Source organism: Hyla sarda, unplaced genomic scaffold (genome assembly GCF_029499605.1).
Source record: "Hyla sarda isolate aHylSar1 unplaced genomic scaffold, aHylSar1.hap1 scaffold_173, whole genome shotgun sequence".
In the NCBI taxonomy this organism is placed as follows: domain Eukaryota; kingdom Metazoa; phylum Chordata; class Amphibia; order Anura; family Hylidae; genus Hyla; species Hyla sarda.
Genome location: NW_026608371.1, coordinates 181,419 through 203,741, shown reverse-complemented (window position 1 = coordinate 203,741; position 22,323 = coordinate 181,419). Strand labels below are relative to the sequence as shown.

General features: G+C 42.5%; 2 protein-coding genes across 2 annotated transcripts in view; one reads left to right on the top strand and one right to left on the bottom strand.

Moving 5' to 3' along the window:
• LOC130312785 (glutamine amidotransferase-like class 1 domain-containing protein 3, mitochondrial) overlaps positions 1–2,213 on the bottom strand; it is a 47,505-nt gene extending 45,292 nt beyond the window's left edge. Inside the window, exon 1 of the mRNA XM_056552600.1 lies at positions 1,954–2,213. Coding sequence (XP_056408575.1) covers positions 1,954–2,058 — 105 coding nt within the window. The 5' untranslated portion in view covers positions 2,059–2,213. The remainder of the gene's footprint in view (positions 1–1,953) is intronic.
• Positions 2,178–21,921, top strand: LOC130312784 (keratin, type I cytoskeletal 9-like). The gene is made up of 3 exons (XM_056552599.1): positions 2,178–2,313; positions 19,127–19,189; positions 20,813–21,921. The coding sequence occupies exon 3, from the start codon at positions 20,968–20,970 to the stop codon at positions 21,919–21,921; it is 954 nt and encodes a 317-aa protein (XP_056408574.1). The 5' UTR covers positions 2,178–2,313; positions 19,127–19,189; positions 20,813–20,967.
• The last annotated feature ends 402 nt before the right edge of the window (positions 21,922–22,323 follow it).

Sequence of the window (22,323 nt, the reverse complement as noted above, 5' to 3'; positions counted from 1 at the left end):
AGGCAAGATCTCTCTGTCCCCATCTTAAGGGGGAGGTGTCAGGCCCAATCCTATATGTGTATTATAAATTATATCTGTGTATAAACTAAGACATGGGTGAGGGGTCATTCAGACTGTGTTTTGTGTATTGCATTTTATTGGAGGTCTGGCTGTCTTGGTATCTCCTTTGAAGTCATGCACTCTGGTCCCATCATATAATCAAACAGATAAGGGGCCAGGAAGAGAGAAGACCCCCTGGTGGGACCAGAGGGGAGGGGGGAATGGAGTCTCCCTCCAAAAAGGCAGATATATAATATTTAACAATGCTAGACTCAGGGTGTTCAATGCTGTGCCCAAAGCTGACAAGAGCTGGACTCTCACTCACTGAAGGACGGCTATACCATCATGCTGTAAGAACTTCATTTTTGCTTTCTGAACTTGTCTTGCTAAACTTTCACATTTTTGTATCTGTATGTCATTTGTTCCTATATATATATATATATATATATATATATATATATATATATATATATATAGCACTGTGATACGTTTTATATATTGTTATACCTGTATGTCATTTGTTCCTGTATTATATATATATACATAACACTGTGATACCTTTTATCAGATTAAATGTTTAATTAATCAGCTCTGGTCTTTGATCTCTAAATATAGGAACTCACCTTTCTGAAGGCAGCTCTGGTGGAAACACGTTTATCTAAGGGTTAATTTGGTGACTTGCTGGGACTAGTAGTGGATACCCAGAGGTCTGGCGGCTTTAACCCTTGCACCATCACACTCTCTCTAGAGTCTTGGCTGGACTGATAGGGTGTGATCGTGACACCATCAATTATAGTAAGCCCCCCCCCATTATAGTAACCCCCCCCACCCTCTATTATAGTAAACCCCCCACCCTCTATTATAGTAACCCCCCCCACCCTCTATTATAGTAAACCCCCCACCCTCTATTATAGTAAACCCCCCACCCTCTATTATAGTAAGCCCCCCCATTATAGTAAACCCCCCACCCTCTATTATAGTAAGCTCCCACCCTCTATTATAGTAAACCCCCCACCCTCTATTATAGTAAGCCCCCCCATTATAGTAAACCCCCCACCCTCTATTATAGTAAGCTCCCACCCTCTATTATAGTAACCCCCCCACCCTATCATAGTAACCCCCCCACCCATTATAGTAAACCCCCTACCCATTATAGTAAACCCGACCTATTGACCCTCTGCCTCCCTCTCCTGTATATCAGGTCACATGACCCCCCCTGCCTCCCTCTCCTGTATATCAGGTCACATGACCCCCCCCCCTGCCTCCCTCTCCTGTATATCAGGTCACATGACCCTCTGCCTCCCTCTCCTGTATATCAGGTCACATAACCCTCTGCCTCCCTCTCCTGTATATAAAGGTCACATGACCCCCTGCCTCCCTCTCCTGTATATAAGGTCACATGACCCCCTGCCTCCCTCTCCTGTATATAAGGTCACATGACCCCTGCCTCCCTCTCCTGTATAATCAGGTCACATGACCCTCTGCCTCCCTCTCCTGTATAATCAGGTCACATGACCCTCTGCCTCCCTCTCCTGTATAAGCAGGTCACATGACCCTCTGCCTCCCTCTCCTGTATAATCAGGTCACATGACCCTCTGCCTCCCTCTCCTGTATAATCAGGTCACATGACCCCTGCCTCCCTCTCCTGTATAATCAGGTCACATGACCCTCTGCCTCCCTCTCCTGTATATAAGGTCACATGACCCCTCTGCCTCCCTCTCCTGTATAATCAGGTCACATGACCCTCTACCTCCCTCTCCTGTATATAAGGTCACGTGACCCCCTTCCTCCCTCTCCTGTATAATCAGGTCACATGACCCTCTACCTCCCTCTTCTGTACATAAGGTCACGTGCTCCTGGACCTGTATATAGAGGCTCTATGGCCTTATACACACACTTTAGTATTATACATACCACCGCCACTTTGGGTGCGGGGTTTCCCGGGGAGGTGTGAAGGGCGCGGGCCCCCAGCAGAGGCAGCAGTAGCCGGGATCCCCGTGCACCGAGCGCCGCCGCCATGTCCGCTCTTCTCCTTCAGTAGCCGCCGGGCAGAGTGTATGTCACTTCTGTGGACACTAGAGGTCCCCGCCGCCATCTTGTTGTAGCCCCACTGAAACATTGCTGCCAGATCAGCGCCACCTAGAGTAGACATTCGGTAACGTCATGTATTTATACAGCGCTCCCAACAATGACCATCAGAGGGCGACTACAGACCGAGCAGAGTGATCGCCCACAATGTCGTCATGGTAACGGTGTCCTGAGGTGATGAAGAAGGTGAATAAAGCGATAAATCTCCTGTTATAGAGTAAGACGCAAAAAGTCCTCAGGTGTCTGTGGTGGCGGATTTGGGATGAAGCCTTGTGGGGTGTAGGGTAACTAGGGTGTTGCTGTGCAGGATATTTAAGGGCGCTGTTAACCCTTGTCACTCGTGACGCCAGGGTGAGGGTTAAGTACTGTAATCTTGATAGGCCTATTGCCACCCTTCCCAAGAGCAATAGGTGATGCAGAATAAAGGATTGTCCACAACCGCTGTTAACTGAAAACCTGCAGGAACTTTTACTGAAGATTTTCTGTACATGCAGCAATAGTAACAGTCCAGATAACAGTCTCTATAGATAGAGCTGAGCAGTGATTGACAGTCGGTTGGGATCAGATAAGCTCAGTTTAGCTCCTTAGGGATTGTATAGCAGAGATCCGCTGGATTTAGGGGAGTAATTAGATCCAGTGATCTTGCGATTAGTAGCGGGGAATTGCTTAGTATATCCGCTATGTTAGAGGCCGAGGACGCAAGGCTTTGGCCTAGTAAATCGTCTTGTAAGCTGCGGAGGTCCTACCTCATCCAGAATCAGCAGCCCAAGAGAGGGATCAAGATGGCGCAGGTCCCTTATATGGGCGGGGGCGGGCCGCTTTGGATTGGTCCTTAACAACTGTCACTCACCGTTACATTGCATTGTGGGTGAACACGTCATGGGAACCTCCAAAGGTCCTGTAGCAAAACCATAGAGTTCTAACCCTAATCACGTGACCAGCAGGTCCTGCTACGCTTGAATAGGTAGATAACTAAATATATACATATCTATAGACTTATAGTTATATGAACTTCTATACAGTCACTGACTGAGGGGTGACAAGGGGAAAACTACAAAAGAGGGACCCCGACATCCTAGGGACCCTGACTATGGGGACCTCTGCAAAGGTAACGTATAAAATACGGTATTGGGACACCACATGTCCCTGTATCTGCTGTATCCACACACCCGGTGTATCACTATTATCTATCCACACCCAGTGTATCGCCATCCTCTGTATCCACACACCCGGTGTATCACTATTATCTATCCACACCCAGTGTATCGCCATCCTCTGTATCCACACACCCAGTGTATCGCCATCCGCTGTATCCACACACCCAGTGTATCGCCATCCGCTGTATCCACACACCCAGTGTATCGCCATCCTCTGTATCCACACACCCAGTGTATCGCCATCCGCTGTATCCACACACCCAGTGTATCGCCATCCGCTGTATCCACACACCCAGTGTATCGCCATCCTCTGTATCCACACACCCAGTGTATCGCCATCCTCTGTATCCACACACCCAGTGTATCGCCATCCTCTGTATCCATACACCCAGTGTATCGCCATCCGCTGTATCCACACACCCAGTGTATCGCCATCCTCTGTATCCACACACCCGGTGTATCACTATTATCTATCCACACCCAGTGTATCGCCATCCTCTGTATCCACACACCCAGTGTATCGCCATCCCCTGTATCCACACACCCGGTGTATCGCCATCCGCTGTATCCATACACCCAGTGTATCGCCATCCGCTGTATCCACACACCCAGTGTATCGCCATCCGCTGTATCCACACACCCAGTGTATCGCCATCCTCTGTATCCACACACCCAGTGTATCATCATCCCCTGTATCCACACACCCAGTGTATCACCATCCTCTGTATCCACACACCCAGTGTATCACTATTATCTATCCACACCCAGTGTATCGCCATCCTCTGTATCCACACACCCAGTGTATCGCCATCCGCTGTATCCACACACCCAGTGTATCGCCATCCGCTGTATCCACACACCCAGTGTATCGCCATCCTCTGTATCCACACACCCAGTGTATCGCCATCCGCTGTATCCACACACCCAGTGTATCGCCATCCGCTGTATCCACACACCCAGTGTATCGCCATCCTCTGTATCCACACACCCAGTGTATCGCCATCCGCTGTATCCACACACCCAGTGTATCGCCATCCGCTGTATCCACACACCCAGTGTATCGCCATCCGCTGTATCCACACACCCAGTGTATCGCCATCCTCTGTATCCACACACCCAGTGTATCGCCATCCGCTGTATCCACACACCCAGTGTATCGCCATCCGCTGTATCCACACACCCAGTGTATCGCCATCCTCTGTATCCACACACCCAGTGTATCGCCATCCTCTGTATCCACACACCCAGTGTATCGCCATCCGCTGTATCCACACACCCAGTGTATCGCCATCCGCTGTATCCACACACCCAGTGTATCGCCATCCTCTGTATCCACACACCCAGTGTATCGCCATCCCCTGTATCCACACACCCGGTGTATCGCCATCCGCTGTATCCATACACCCAGTGTATCGCCATCCGCTGTATCCACACACCCAGTGTATCGGCATCCGCTGTATCCACACACCCAGTGTATCGCCATCCTCTGTATCCACACACCCAGTGTATCATCATCCCCTGTATCCACACACCCAGTGTATCACCATCCTCTGTATCCACACACCCGGTGTATCACTATTCTCTATCCACACCCAGTGTATCGCCATCCTCTGTATCCACACACCCGGTGTATCACTATTATCTATCCACACCCAGTGAATCGCCATCCTCTGTATCCACACACCCAGTGTATCGCCATCCGCTGTATCCACACACCCAGTGTATCGCCATCCTCTGTATCCACACACCCAGTGTATCGCCATCCTCTGTATCCACACACCCAGTGTATCGCCATCCGCTGTATCCACACACCCAGTGTATCGCCATCCGCTGTATCCACACACCCAGTGTATCGCCATCCGCTGTATCCACACACCCAGTGTATCGCCATCCCCTGTATCTACACACCCAGTGTATCGCCATCCGCTGTATCCATACACCCAGTGTATCGCCATCCGCTGTATCCATACACCCAGTGTATCGCCATCCCCTGTATCCACACACCCAGTGTATCACCATCCCCTGTATCCACACACCCAGTGTATCACCATCCCCTGTATCCACACACCCAGTGTATCACCATCCCCTGTATCCACACCCAGTGTATCGCCATCCGCTGTATCCATACACCCAGTGTATCGCCATCCGCTGTATCCACACACCCAGTGTATCGCCATCCCCTGTATCCACACCCCCAGTGTATCACCATCCCCTGTATCCACACACCCAGTGTATCACCATCCCCTGTATCCACACCCAGTGTATCGCCATCCGCTGTATCCATACACCCAGTGTATCGCCATCCGCTGTATCCACATACCCAGTGTATCACCATCCCCTGTATCCACACACCCAGTGTATCGCCATCCCCTGTATCCACACCCCCAGTGTATCACCATCCCCTGTATCCACACACCCAGTGTATCACCATCCCCTGTATCCACACCAAGTCTTCGTCTACCCTGTGTATCACTGAGTTGGGTGCCAAGAAAAAAACAAAAGGCCAAAATTTTCCCAATTCAAAAATAGGGAAAATTTTTATGCATTAAAAATACAAAAAGAATAACGAGAAGTTGAAAAATATGAAAATAATAATTGGGGGGGGGGGGGGATAAACATCCTAAAAATAAAAAATGGAGTAAAAATACACACAAAATAATAAATAAAAAAAATTAAAACATTAACACAATAAAAGTACAAGAAGAGAAATAAAAAGTGAAATATTGATGATAAAATAATTATTTAAAAGTAACAACATTCAGAAAAAACTTCACAAAATGATATTGAAACATTGACAAAAAATGCATAAAAAATACTCATAGAATAATACAAACAAAAAACTATTAGGAAAAAAAATACAAAAATACAAATTTTTAAATATCAAAATACACAAAAAAATTAAATTGAAATAATAAATGATAAAAAAAACACCTTTTTTGTAAGTTGCTATTTGCACCTATTGCCTGATTTCGTAGCCTCGTCTCTCATAGATCTGTGTTGCAATTTGTTTAGAATGTATTGTACACGGTATAATGTTCAGTATATTGTACGGTATAATGTTCAGTATATTGTACGGTATAATGTTCAGTATATTGTACGGTATAATGTTCAGTGTATTGTACGGTATAATGTTCAGTATATTGTACGGTATAATGTTCAGTATATTGTACGGTATAATGTTCAGTGTATTGTACGGTATAATGTTCAGTGTATTGTACGGTATAATGTTCAGTATATTGTACGGTATAATGATCAGTATATTGTAAGGTATAATGTTCAGTATATTGTACGGTATAATGTTCAGTGTATTGTACGGTATAATGTTCAGTGTATTGTACGGTATAATGTTCAGTGTATTGTACGGTATAATGTTCAGTGTATTGTACGGTATAATGTTCAGTATATTGTACGGTATAATGATCAGTATATTGTACGGTATAATGTTCAGTATATTGTACGGTATAATGTTCAGTATATTGTACGGTATAATGTTCAGTATATTGTACGGTATAATGTTCAGTATATTGTACGGTATAATGTTCAGTATATTGTACGGTATATTGTACGATATGATGTTCAGTATATTGTACAGTATAATGTTCAGTATATTGTACGGTATAACGATCAGTATATTGTACGGTATAACGTTCAGTATATTGTACGGTATAACGTTCAGTATATTGTACGGTATAACGTTCAGTATATTGTACGGTATAACGATCAGTATATTGTACGGTATAGTGTTCAGTATATTGTACGGTATAATGTTCAATATATTGTACGGTATAATGTTCAGTGTATTGTACGGTATACTGATCAGTGTATTGTACGGTATAATGTTCAGTGTATTGTACGGTATACTGATCAGTGTATTGTACGGTATAATGATCAGTGTATTGTACGATATAATGATCAGTATATTGTACGGTATAATGTTCAGTATATTGTACGGTATATTGTTCAGTATATTGTACGGTATAATGTTCAGTATATTGTACTGTATATTACCGTATATTCTACGGTATAATGTTCAGTATATTGTACGGAATAATGCTCAGTGTATTGTACTGTATAATGTTCAATGTATTGTACTGTATATTGTACGGTATAATGTTCAGTATAGTGTACGGTATAATGTTCAGTATATTGTACGTTATAATGTTCAGTATATTGTACGGTATAATGTTCAGTGTATTGTACGGTATATTGTAAGGTATAATGTTCAGTATATTGTAAGGTATAATGTTCAGTATATTGTACGGTATAATGTTCAGTATATTGTACGGTATATTGTAAGGTATAATGTTCAGTATATTGTACGGTATAATGTTCAGTGTATTGTACGGTATATTGTAAGGTATAATGTTCAGTATATTGTAAGGTATAATGTTCAGTATATTGTACGGTATAATGTTCAGTATATTGTACGGTATAATGTTCAGTGTATTGTACGGTATACTGATCAGTGTATTGTACGGTATAATGTTCAGTGTATTGTACGGTATACTGATCAGTGTATTGTACGGTATAATGATCAGTGTATTGTACGATATAATGATCAGTATATTGTACGGTATAATGTTCAGTATATTGTACGGTATATTGTTCAGTATATTGTACGGTATAATGTTCAGTATATTGTACTGTATATTGTACGGTATAATGTTCAGTATAGTGTACGGTATAATGTTCAGTATATTGTACGGTATAATGTTCAGTATATTGTACGGTATAATGTTCAGTATATTGTACGGTATAATGTTCAGTATATTGTAAGGTATAATGTTCAGTATATTGTACGGTATAATGTTCAGTATATTGTACGGTATAATGTTCAGTGTATTGTACGGTATATTGTTCAGTATATTGTACGGTATAATGTTCAGTATATTGTACTGTATATTGTACGGTATAATGTTCAGTATAGTGTACGGTATAATGTTCAGTATATTGTACGGTATAATGTTCAGTATATTGTACGGTATAATGTTCAGTATATTGTACGGTATAATGTTCAGTATATTGTACGGTATAATGTTCAGTATATTGTACAGTATATTGTACGGTATAATGTTCAGTATATTGTACGGTATAATGTTCAGTATATTGTACGGTATAATGTTCAGTGTATTGTACGGTATATTGTAAGGTATAATGTTCAGTATATTGTACAGTATAATGTTCAGTATATTGTACGGTATAATGTTCAGTATATTGTACGGTATAATGTTCAGTATATTGTACGGTATAATGTTCAGTATATTGTACGGTATAATGTTCAGTGTATTGTACGGTATATTGTAAGGTATAATGTTCAGTATATTGTAAGGTATAATGTTCAGTATATTGTACGGTATAATGTTCAGTATATTGTACGGTATAATGTTCAGTATATTGTACGGTATAATGTTCAGTATATTGTACGGTATAATGTTCAGTATATTGTACGGTATAATGTTCAGTGTATTGTACGGTATATTGTAAGGTATAATGTTCAGTATATTGTAAGGTATAATGTTCAGTATATTGTACGGTATAATGTTCAGTATATTGTACGGTATAATGTTCAGTATATTGTACGGTATAATGTTCAGTGTATTGTACGGTATATTGTAAGGTTTAATGTTCAGTATATTGTACGGTATAATGTTCAGTATATTGTACGGTATAATGTTCAGTATATTGTACGGTATAATGTTCAGTATATTGTACGGTATAATGTTCAGTATATTGTACGGTATAATGTTCAGTGTATTGTACGGTATAATGTTCAGTGTATTGTACGGTATAATGTTCAGTACATTGTACGGTATGATGTTCAGTATATTGTACGGTATAATGTTCAGTGTATTGCACGGTATATTGTACGGTATAATGTTCAGTATATTGTACGGTATAATGTTCAGTATATTGTACGGTATAATGTTCAGTATATTGTACGGTATAATGTTCAGTATATTGTACGGTATAATGTTCAGTATATTGTACGGTATAATGTTCAGTATATTGTACGGTATAATGTTCAGTATATTGTACGGAATAATGCTCAGTGTATTGTACTGTATAATGTTCAATGTATTGTACTGTATATTGTACGGTATAATGTTCAGTATAGTGTACGGTATAATGTTCAGTATATTGTACGTTATAATGTTCAGTATATTGTACGGTATAATGTTCAGTATATTGTACGGTATAATGTTCAGTATATTGTACGGTATAATGTTCAGTGTATTGTACGGTATATTGTAAGGTATAATGTTCAGTATATTGTAAGGTATAATGTTCAGTATATTGTACGGTATAATGTTCAGTATATTGTACGGTATAATGTTCAGTATATTGTATGGTATAATGTTCAGTATATTGTACGGTATAATGTTCAGTGTATTGTACGGTATATTGTAAGGTATAATGTGCAGTATATTGTAAGGTATAATGTTCAGTATATTGTACGGTATAATGTTCAGTATATTGTACGGTATAATGTTCAGTATATTGTACGGTATAATGTTCAGTGTATTGTACGGTATATTGTAAGGTATATTGTTCAGTATATTGTACGGTATAATGTTCAGTATATTGTACGGTATAATGTTCAGTATATTGTACGGTATAATGTTCAGTATATTGTACGGTATAATGTTCAGTATATTGTACGGTATAATGTTAAATATATTGTACGGTATAATGTTCAGTATATTGTACGGTATAATGTTCAGTGTATTGTACGGTATAATGTTCAGTGTATTGTACGGTATAATGTTCAGTACATTGTTCAGTATATTGTACGGTATATTGTTCAGTATATTGTACGGTATAATGTTCAGTATATTGTACTGTATATTGTACGGTATAATGTTCAGTATAGTGTACGGTATAATGTTCAGTGTATTGTACGGTATATTGTAAGGTATAATGTTCAGTATATTGTACGGTATAATGTTCAGTGTATTGCACAGTATATTGTACGGTATAATGTTCAGTATATTGTACGGTATAATGTTCAGTATATTGTACGGTATAATCAGTATATTGTACGGTATAATGTTCAGTACTATTCTACGGTATAATGTTCAGTATATTCTACGATATGATGTTCAGTATATTGTACGGTATAATGTTCAGTATATTGTACGGTATAATGTTCAGTATATTGTACGGTATAATGTTCAGTATATTGTACGGTATAATGTTCAGTATATTGTACGGTATAATGTTCAGTATATTGTACGGAATAATGCTCAGTGTATTGTACTGTATATTGTACAGTATAATGTTCAGTATAGTGTACGGTATAATGTTCAGTATATTGTACGTTATAATGTTCAGTATATTGTAAGGTATAATGTTCAGTATATTGTACATTATAATGTTCAGTGTATTGTACAGTATATTGTACGGTATAATGTTCAGTATATTGTACGGTATAATGTTCAGTATATTGTACGGTATAATGTTCAGTATATTGTACGGTATAATGTTCAGTATATTGTACGGTATAATGTTCAGTATATTGTACGGTATAATGTTCAGTATATTGTACGGTATAATGTTCAGTATATTGTACGGTATAATGTTCAGTATATTGTACGGTATAATGTTCAGTATAGTGTACGGTATAATGTTCAGTATAGTGTACGGTATAATGATCAGTATATTGTACGGTATAATGTTCAGTATATTGTACGGTATAATGTTCAGTATATTGTACGGTATAATGTTCAGTATATTGTACGGTATAATGTTCAGTATATTGTACGGTATAATGTTCAGTATATTGTACGGTATAATGTTCAGTATATTGTACGGTATAATGATCAGTATATTGTACGGTATAATGTTCAGTATATTGTACGGTATAATGTTCAGTATATTGTACGGTATAATGTTCAGTATATTGTACGGTATAATGTTCAGTATATTGTACGGTATAATGTTCAGTATATTGTACGGTATAATGTTCAGTATATTGTACGGTATAATGTTCAGTATATTGTACGGTATAATGTTCAGTATATTGTACGGTATAATGTTCAGTATATTGTACGGTATAATGTTCAGTATAATGTTCAGTATATTGTACGGTATAATGTTCAGTATAATGTTCGGTATATTGTACGGTATAATGTTCAGTATATTGTACGGTATAATGTTCAGTATATTGTACGGTATAATGTTCAGTGTATTGTACGGTATAATGTTCAGTATATTGTACGGTATAATGCTCCTTGTATATATTATATCCTGTGTGATGCCATATACATATATATATATCCCCCACCTCCAATTCCTTTTATCCTGTCCCCTTTGTTATTTAAAAAAATCATAAAATTCTGAAAAGGAAGATGATCTTCAGACCTGTCATAGAGACCTGAGCTTGTGCCCGAAATAACCGGAATCATGTGCTCCCCCCCCCCCTTGTGAACTCACCTGAGAGCTGTCAGTATATTGGGGGGGACAAGTGCTGTCAGTGTAAGATACAGGACGATTATCATGTGATCTGTGCGCCTCCATGTATATATATATATATATATATATATATGTTACCCCCCTTCATGTATGTATATCACTTACTGTGCACTTTCTTAGGTACACCTCTCTAGTCCTGGGTCGGACCCCTTTTATGTATGTATATATATATATATATATATATATATATATATATATATATACTCACTGACCACTTTATTAGGGTCGTGCCCCCTTTATACTTACTACAAGGTGCTGGACACGTTCTTCAGAGATGTCACTTCATATGGACATGATGACATCACACAGATCCTCCATATGGACATGATGACATCACACAGTTCCTCCATATGGACATGATGACATCACACAGTTCCTCCATATGGACATGATGACATCACACAGTTCCTCCATATGGACATGATGACATCACACAGTTCCTCCATATGGACATGATGACATCACACAGTTCCTCCATATAGACATGATGACATCACACAGTTCCTCCATATGGACATGATGACATCACACAGTTCCTCTATATATACACATGATGACATCACACAGTTCCTCCATATAGACATTATGACATCACACAGTTCCTCCATATAGACATGATGACATCACACAGTTCCTCCATATAGACATGATGACATCACACAGTTCCTCCATGTGGACATAATGACATCACACAGTTCCTCCATATAGACATGATGACATCACACAGTTCCTCCATATAGACATGATGACATCACACAGTTCCTCCATATAGACATGATGACATCACACAGTTCCTCCATGTGGACATAATGACATCACACAGTTCCTCCATATGGACATGATGACATCACACAGTTCCTCCATATAGACATGATGACATCACACAGTTCCTCCATATAGACATGATGACATCACACAGTTCTTCCATATAGACATGATGACATCACACAGTTCCTCCATGTGGACATGATGACATCACACAGTTCCTCCATATGGACATGATGACATCACACAGTTCCTCCATATAGACATGATGACATCACACAGTTCCTCCATATAGACATGATGACATCACACAGTTCCTCCATGTGGACATGATGACATCACACAGTTCCTCCATATAGACAAGATGACATCACACAGTTCCTCCATATGGATATGATGACATCACACAGTTCCTCCATATGGACATGATGACATCACACAGTTCCTCTATATATACACATGATGACATCACACAGTATATATATACTCACTGACCACTTTATTAGGGTCGTGCCCCCTTTATACTTACTACAAGGTGCTGGACACGTTCTTCAGAGATGTCACTTCATATAGACATGATGACATCACACAGTTCCTCCATATGGACATGATGACATCACACAGTTCCTCCATATGGACATGATGACATCACACAGTTCCTCCATATGGACATGATGACATCACACAGTTCCTCCATATGGACATGATGACATCACACAGTTCCTCCATATGGATATGATGACATCACACAGTTCCTCCATATAGACATGATGACATCACACAGTTCCTCCATATGGACATGATGACATCACACAGTTCCTCCATATAGACATGATGACATCACACAGTTCCTCCATATGGATATGATGACATCACACAGTTCCTCCATATGGACATGATGACATCACACAGTTCCTCTATATATACACATGATGACATCACACAGTTCCTCCATATAGACATGATGACATCACACAGTTCCTCCATATAGACATGATGACATCACACAGTTCCTCCATGTGGACATAATGACATCACACAGTTCCTCCATATGGACATGATGACATCACACAGTTCCTCCATATAGACATGATGACATCACACAGTTCCTCCATATAGACATGATGACATCACACAGTTCTTCCATATAGACATGATGACATCACACAGTTCCTCCATGTGGACATGATGACATCACACAGTTCCTCCATATGGACATGATGACATCACACAGTTCCTCCATATAGACATGATGACATCACACAGTTCCTCCATATAGACATGATGACATCACACAGTTCCTCCATGTGGACATGATGACATCACACAGTTCCTCCATGTGGACATGATGACATCACACAGTTCCTCCATATGGACATGATGACATCACACAGTTCCTCCATATAGACATGATGACATCACACAGTTCCTCCATATAGACATGATGACATCACACAGTTCCTCCATATAGATATGATGACATCACACAGTTCCTCTATGTGGACATGACATCACACAGTTCCTCCATATGGACATGACATCACACAGTTCCTCCATATGGATATGATGACATCACACAGTTCCTCCATATAGACATGATGACATCACACAGTTCCTCCATATAGATATGATGACATCACACAGTTCCTCTATGTGGACATGACATCACACAGTTCCTCCATATGGACATGACATCACACAGTTCCTCCATATGGATATGATGACATCACACAGTTCCTCCATATAGACATGATGACATCACACAGTTCCTCCATGTGGACATGATGACATCACACAGTTCCTCCATGTGGACATGATGACATCACACAGTTCCTCCATATGGACATGATGACATCACACAGTTCCTCCATATAGACATGATGACATCACACAGTTCCTCCATATAGACATGATGACATTACACAGTTCCTCCATATAGATATGATGACATCACACAGTTCCTCTATGTGGACATGACATCACACAGTTCCTCCATATGGACATGACATCACACAGTTCCTCTATATAGACATGATGATATCACAGTTGCTGTAGATTTGTCAGATCCATGATGAGAACCTCCAGTTCCACCACATCCCAGCCGTGATCTATAGGATGAAATCTGGTGACTATGGAGGTGATCTATAGGAGGAGATCTGGTGACTATGAAGGTGATCTATAGGAGGAGATCTGGTGACTATGAAGGTGATCTATAGGAGGAGATCTGGTGACTATGGAGGTGATCTATAGGAGGAGATCTGGTGACTGTGAAGGTGATCTATAGGAGGAGATCTGGTGACTGTGGAGGTGATCTATTGGTTGAGATCTGGTGACTGTGAAGTTGATTTATAGGATGAGATCTGGTGACTGTGGAGGTGATCTATATGAGGAGATCTGGTGACTGTGGAGGTGATCTATAGGATGAGATTTGGTGACTGTGGTGGTGATCTATAGGATGAGATCTGGTAACTGTGGAGGTGATGTATAGGATGTGTTCTGGTGACTGTGGAGGTGATCTATAGGATGAGATCTGGTGACTGGAAATGATCTATAGGATGAGATCTGGTGGCTGTGGAGGTGATCTATAGGATGAGATCTGGTGACTGTGAAGGTGATCTATAGGATGAGATCTGGTGACTGTGGAGGTGATCTATAGGATGAGATCTGGTGACTGGAAGTGATCTATAGAATGAGATCTGGCGACTGTGGAGGTGATCTATGGGATGACATCTGGTGACTAGTGGTGATCTATAGGATGAGATCTGGTGACTGTGGAGGTGATCTATAGGATGAGGTCAGGTGACTGTGGCGGTGATCTACAGGATGAGATCTGGTGACTGGAGGTGATCTATAGGATGAGATCTAGTGACTGTGGTGGTGGTGATCTATAGGATAAGATCAGGTGACTGTGGAGGTGATCTATAGGATGAGATCTGGTGACTGTGGAGGTGATCTATAGGATGAGATCTGGTGACTGTGGAGGTGATCTATTGGATGAGATCTGGTGACTGAAGGTGATTTATAGGATGAGATCTGGTGACTGTGGAGGTGATCTATAGGATGAGATCTGGTGACTGTGGAGGTGATCTATGGGATGAGATCTGGTGACTGTGGAGGTTATCTATTGGAGGAGATCGAGTGACTGTGGAGGTGATCTATTGGATGAGATTTGGTGACTGGAGGTGATCTATAGGATGAGATCTGGTGACTGTGGAGGTGATCTATAGAATGAGATCTGGTGACTGTGGAGGTGATCTATAGGATGAGATCTGGTGACTGTGGAGGTGATCTATGGGATGAGATCTGGTGACTGGAGGTGATCTATAGGATGAGATCTGGTGACTGTGGAGGTGATCTATAGGATGAGATCTGGTGACTGTGGAGGTGATCTATAGGATGAGATCTGGTGACTGTGGAGGTGATCTATAGGATGAGATCTGGTGACTGTGGAGGTGATCTATAGAATGAGATCTGGTGACTGTGGAGGAGATCTATAGGATGAGATCTGGTGACTGTAGAGGTGATCTATAGGATGAGATCTGGTGACTGGAGGTGATCTATAGGATGAGATCTAGTGACTGTGGAGGTGATCTATAGGATGAGATCTGGTGACTGTGGAGGTGATCTATAGGATGAGATCTGGTGACTGTGGAGGTGATCTATAGGATGAGATCTGGTGACTGTGGAGGTGATCTATTGGATGAAATCTGGTGACTGTGGAGGTGATCTATTGGATGAGGTCTGGTGACTGTGGAGGTGATCTATAGGATGAGATCTGGTGACTGTGGAGGTGATCTATTGGATGAGATCTGGTGACTGTGGAGGTGATCTATAGGATGAGATCTGGAGACTGTGGAGGTGATCTATAGGATGAGATCTGGAGACTGTGGAGGTGATCTATAGGATGAGATCTGGAGACTGTGGAGGTGATCTATAGGATGAGATCTGGAGACTGTGGAGGTGATCTATAGGATGAGATCTGGTGACTGTGGAGGTGATCTATAGGATAAGATCTGGTGACTGTGGAGTTGATCTATAGGATGAGATCTGGTGACTGTGGAAGTGATCTATAGGATGAGATCTGATGACTGTGGAGGTGATCTATAGGATGAGATCTGGTGACTGTGGAGGTGATCTATTGGATGAAATCTGGTGACTGTGGAGGTGATCTATTGGATGAGGTCTGGTGACTGTGGAGGTGATCTATAGGATGAGATCTGGTGACTGTGGAGGTGATCTATTGGATGAGATCTGGTGACTGTGGAGGTGATCTATAGGATGAGATCTGGAGACTGTGGAGGTGATCTATAGGATGAGATCTGGTGACTGTGGAGGTGATCTATAGGATAAGATCTGGTGACTGTGGAGTTGATCTATAGGATGAGATCTGGTGACTGTGGAAGTGATCTATAGGATGAGATCTGATGACTGTGGAGGTGATCTATAGGATGAGATCTGGTGACTGTGGAGGTGATCTATTGGATGAGATCTGGTGACTGTGGAGGTGATCTATAGGATGAGATCTGGTGACTGTGGAGGTGGTCTTTAGGATGAGATCTGGTGACTGTGGAGGTGATCTATAAGATGAGATCTGGTGACTGTGGAGGTGATCTATTGGATGAGATCTGTTGACTGTGGAAGTGGTCTATAGGATGAGATCTGGAGACTGTGGAGGTGGTCTATAGGATGAGATCTGGTGACTGTGGAGGTGATCTATAGGATGAGATCTGGTGACTGTGGAGGTGATCTATAGGATGAGATCTGGTGACTGTGGAGGTGATCTATTGGATGAAATCTGGTGACTGTGGAGGTGATCTATAGGATGAGATCTGGTGACTGTGGAGGTGATCTATAGGATGAGATCTGGTGACTGTGGAGGTGATCTATTGGATGAAATCTGGTGACTGTGGAGGTGATCTATAGGATGAGATCTGGTGACTGTGGAGGTGATCTATAGGATGAGATCTGGTGACTGTGGAGGTGATCTATTGGATGAGATCTGGTGACTGTGGAGGTGATCTATAGGATAAGATCAGGTGACTGGAGGCCATTGGACTCATATGACCTCATTGTCCTGTATGAGATGATGTCATGTGACATGGGACATTATCCTGCTGGAAGTATCAGAAGATGGGTCCACTGTGGTCATAAAGGGATGGACATTGGACATGGTCAGTAACAATACTCAGGTCAGCTGTGGGGTTTATACCAGGATCAACTGGTACTAAGGGGCCCAAAGTGCCCAGAAAATGTACCAGTACAAAACACAAACAGGTCTGAATAGTCAGGATACAGGTTCAGATTGAAACTAGACAGAATAGAGAACACACCAGGCTGGGGACAAAGCAAGAGAAGCAATGGATCAGGACCTATACCATGGTGCAGTACAAAACACAAACAGACAATGGATAGAATAATGGATCAGGTCAGGTCAGGTCTAGATAGGTTGAGTGAAGTTTCAGTGCAGACTATAGAGGAAGTGTTCCTTTAGTCTGTGTAATCAGTGCGGACTATAGTGGTCCTTCAGTCTGTGTAATCAGTGCAGACTATAGTGGTCCTTCAGTCTAAGTGATCAGTGTGGACTATAGTGGTCCTTCAGTCTGTGTAATCAGTGCAGACTATAGTGGTCCTTCAGTCTAAGTGATCAGTGTGGACTATAGTGGTCCTTCAGTCTAAGTGATCAGTGTGGACTATAGTGGTCCTTCAGTCTGTGTAATCAGTGCAGACTATAGTGGTCCTTCAGTCTGTGTAATCAGTGCAGACTATAGTGGTCCTTCAGTCTAAGTGATCAGTGCGGACTATAGTTGTCCTTCAGTCTAAGTGATCAGTGCAGACTATAGAGGAAGTGTTCCTTCAGTCTGTGTAATCAGTGCGGACTATAGTGGTCCTTCAGTCTGTGTAATCAGTGCTAACTATAGGGGTCCTTCAGTCTGTGTAATCAGTGCAGACTATAGTGGTCCTTCAGTCTGTGTAATCAGTGCAGACTATAGTGGTCCTTCAGTCTAAGTGATCAGTGCGGACTATAGTTGTCCTTCAGTCTAAGTGATCAGTGCAGACTATAGTAGTCCTTCAGTCTGTGTAATCAGTGCGGATTATAGTGGTCCTTCAGTCTGTGTAATCAGTGCGGACTATAGTGGTCCTTCAGTCTGTGTAATCAGTGCTAACTATAGGGGTCCTTCAGTCTGTGTAATCAGTGCAGACTATAGTGGTCCTTCAGTCTAAGTGATCAGTGCGGACTATAGTTGTCCTTCAGTCTAAGTGATCAGTGCAGACTATAGTAGTCCTTCAGTCTGTGTAATCAGTGCGGATTATAGTGGTCCTTCAGTCTGTGTAATCAGTGCTAACTATAGGGGTCCTTCAGTCTGTGTAATCAGTGCGGACTATAGTGGTCCTTCAGTCTGTGTAATCAGTGCGGACTATAGTGGTCCTTCAGTCTGAGTAATCAGTGCGGACTATAGTGGTCCTTCAGTCTGTGTAATCAGTGCGGACTATAGTGGTCCTTCAGTCTGTGTAATCAGTGCGGACTATAGTGGTCCTTCAGTCTGTGTAATCAGTGCGGACTATAGTGGTCCTTCAGTCTGTGTAATCAGTGTGGTCTATTACAGGTATACAAAGTACTGACAAACAGGTTACCAGGAGATATAGCGGCAGGTTTACCAGGAATAAAGGTGAGTGAACAGGTAACTAAGGTCAGGATACTATACAGATCAGGATACACAGGTACAGGATCACACAAGACTAAACACAGACACACACTACATCAGGCTATGGGCAAAGCAAAAAGCAATGGATCAGGGCCTATACAATGGAGCAGTGCAAAACACAAACAGGTCTGAATAGTCAGGATACAGGTTCAGATTGAAATTAGACAGAAGAGAGAACACACCAGGCTGAGGACCGTGTTACAGCTAGGACCATATTGTGATTTTATTCATATAAAGTAAGAAATACAGGTGAGAAACACAAAACAGCAGAAACAACAAAACTACCTAATGGAATATAAGATCCAGCTAAACCTGAACTCTAAAGAAAGATTATTGTAGTGAATCTGCTGCGGTCTTGATTACTGACACTAGAAAGCGCTGCAGTACAACACATATCACGTCTGCAGGACAGTAGACAGCAGGACAGGTGACAGTGGGGCAGGGGACAGCAGGACACGTGACAGCAGGACAGTAGACAGCAGAACAGGTGACAGCGGGGCAGGGGACAGCAGGACAGGGGACAGCAGGACACGTGACAGCAGGACAGTAGACAGCAGGACAGGTGACAGCGGGGCAGGGGACAGCAGGGCAGGGGACAGCAGGACACGTGACAGCAGGACAGTAGACAGCAGAACAGGTGACAGCGGGGCAGGGGACAGCAGGACACGTGACAGCAGGACAGGTGACAGCGGGGCAGGGGACAGTGGGGCAGGGGACAGCAGGACACGTGACAGCAGGACAGTAGAACAGGTGACAGCGGGGCAGGGGACAGCAGGGCAGGGGACAGCAGGACACGTGACAGCAGGACAGTAGACAGCAGAACAGGTGACAGTGGGGCAGGGGACAGGAGGACACGTGACAGCAGGACAGTAGACAGCAGAACAGGTGACAGCGGGGCAGGGGACAGCAGGACAGGGGACAGCAGGACACGTGACAGCAGGACAGTAGACAGCAGGACAGGTGACAGTGGGGCAGGGAACAGCAGGGCAGGGGACAGCAGGACACGTGACAGCAGGACAGTAGACAGCAGGACAGGTGACAGCGGGGCAGGGGACAGCAGGGCAGGGGACAGCAGGACACGTGACAGCAGGACAGTAGACAGCAGAACAGGTGACAGCGGGGCAGGGGACAGCAGGGCAGGGGACAGCAGGACACGTGACAGCAGGACAGTAGACAGCAGGACAGGTGACAGCGGGGCAGGGGACAGCGGGGCAGGGGACAGCAGGGCAGGGGACAGCAGGACACGTGACAGCAGGACACGTGACAGCAGGACACGTGACAGCCGGGCAGGTGACAGCCGGGCAGGTGACAGCCGGGCATGGGACAGCAGGACAGGGGACAGCCGGACAGGTGACAGCAGGACAGGTGACAGCAGGACAGGTGACAGCAGGACAGGGGATAGCAGGAGAGGTGATAGCAGGAAAGGGGATAGCAGGAAAGGGGATAGCAGGACAGGTGAACAGGTGACATCATTTTGGACACTGCTGCAGCTGGAAGATTGGCACTTTACATTTCTTACCAAGTAAATAAATAAATACATACACCTCCAATTCTATTGGTCATGTGACTTCTGTTCTATTCCTCCAGAGTAACTACGCTGAATTATGGTGGAGGCAGGATGGATCTGCATCGTATGGTAGAGAAGTCTCATAGACACCTACTGACTTGTATAGCACAGAAACATAAGGCAAAATACATAAATAAAAACATGATGAAAAATATTTTGAACTTTTACAAAATACATGAACACAGACGTACAGATTGTTGGGTTATATGACGGCTGTATCGTTGGGTTATATGGTGGCTGTAATGATGGGTTATATGGTGGCTGTAATGATGGGTTATATGGTGGCTGTATCGTTGGGTTATATGGTGGCTGTATCGTTGGATTATATGGTGGCTATAATGTTGGGTTATATGGTGGCTGTATTGTTGGGTTATATGGTGGCTGTATTGTTGGGTTATATGGTGGCTGTAATGATGGGTTATATGGTGGCTGTATCGTTGGGTTATATGGTGGCTGTATCGTTGGGTTATATGGCGGCTGTAATGTTGGGTTATATGGTGGCTGTATCGTTGGGTTATATGGTGGCTGTATCGTTGGGTTATATGGCGGCTGTAATGTTGGGTTATATGGTGGCTGTATCGTTGGGTTATACGGTGGCTGTATCGTTGGGTTATATGGCGGCTGTAATGTTGGATTATATGGTGGCTGTATCGTTGGGTTATATGGTGGCTGTATCGTTGGGTTATATGGTGGTTGTATCGTTGGGTTATGTGGTGGCTGTAATGTTGCGATATATGGTGGCTGTATCGTTGGGTTATGTGGTGGCTGTAATGTTGGGTTAAGTGGTGGCTGTATCGTTGGGTTATATGGTGGCTGTATCGTTGGGTTATATGGTGGCTGTATCGTTGGATTCTATGGCGGCTGTAATGTTGGGTTATATGGCAGCTGTAATGTTGTGTTATATGGTGGCTGTAATGTTGGGTTATGTGGTGGCTGTAATGTTGGGTTAAGTGGTGGCTGTATCGTTGGGTTATATGGTGGCTGTATCGTTGGGTTATATGGCGGCTGTAATGTTGGGTTATATGGCGGCTGTAATGTTGGGTTATATGGCGGCTGTAATGTTGGGTTATATGGCAGCTGTAATGTTGTGTTATATGGCGGCTGTAATGTTGGGTTATTTTTTTTTTGAACTGTAGTTTTTATTAAGAAGTTTTGCAGTTACAGTAATACAAAAGCAAAGTAAGTAAGAAACATCACGGCAGCCAGGCCCAACGCCTGTCGCGGGTAATAAGAACAGTACCAGTGCCGAGGCCCAGCAACAAGTAGCAGAACAGGGATCAGACCCCAACAAAAAGAACTGCCGAGGCACACAACGATACCCTAGACGAACTAAAGTAAGCCTCCGGCACAAAGCCATGATGCTACCATGGGCATAACATAAAACATATGGGACTCATATGCATGGGCAACCACGTACCACAAACCACCAAACACAAACAACAAGACGACAAAGGTAATGTTGGGTTATATGGCGGCTGTAATGTTGGGTTATATGGTGGCTGCATCGTTGGGTTATATGGTAGCTGTAATG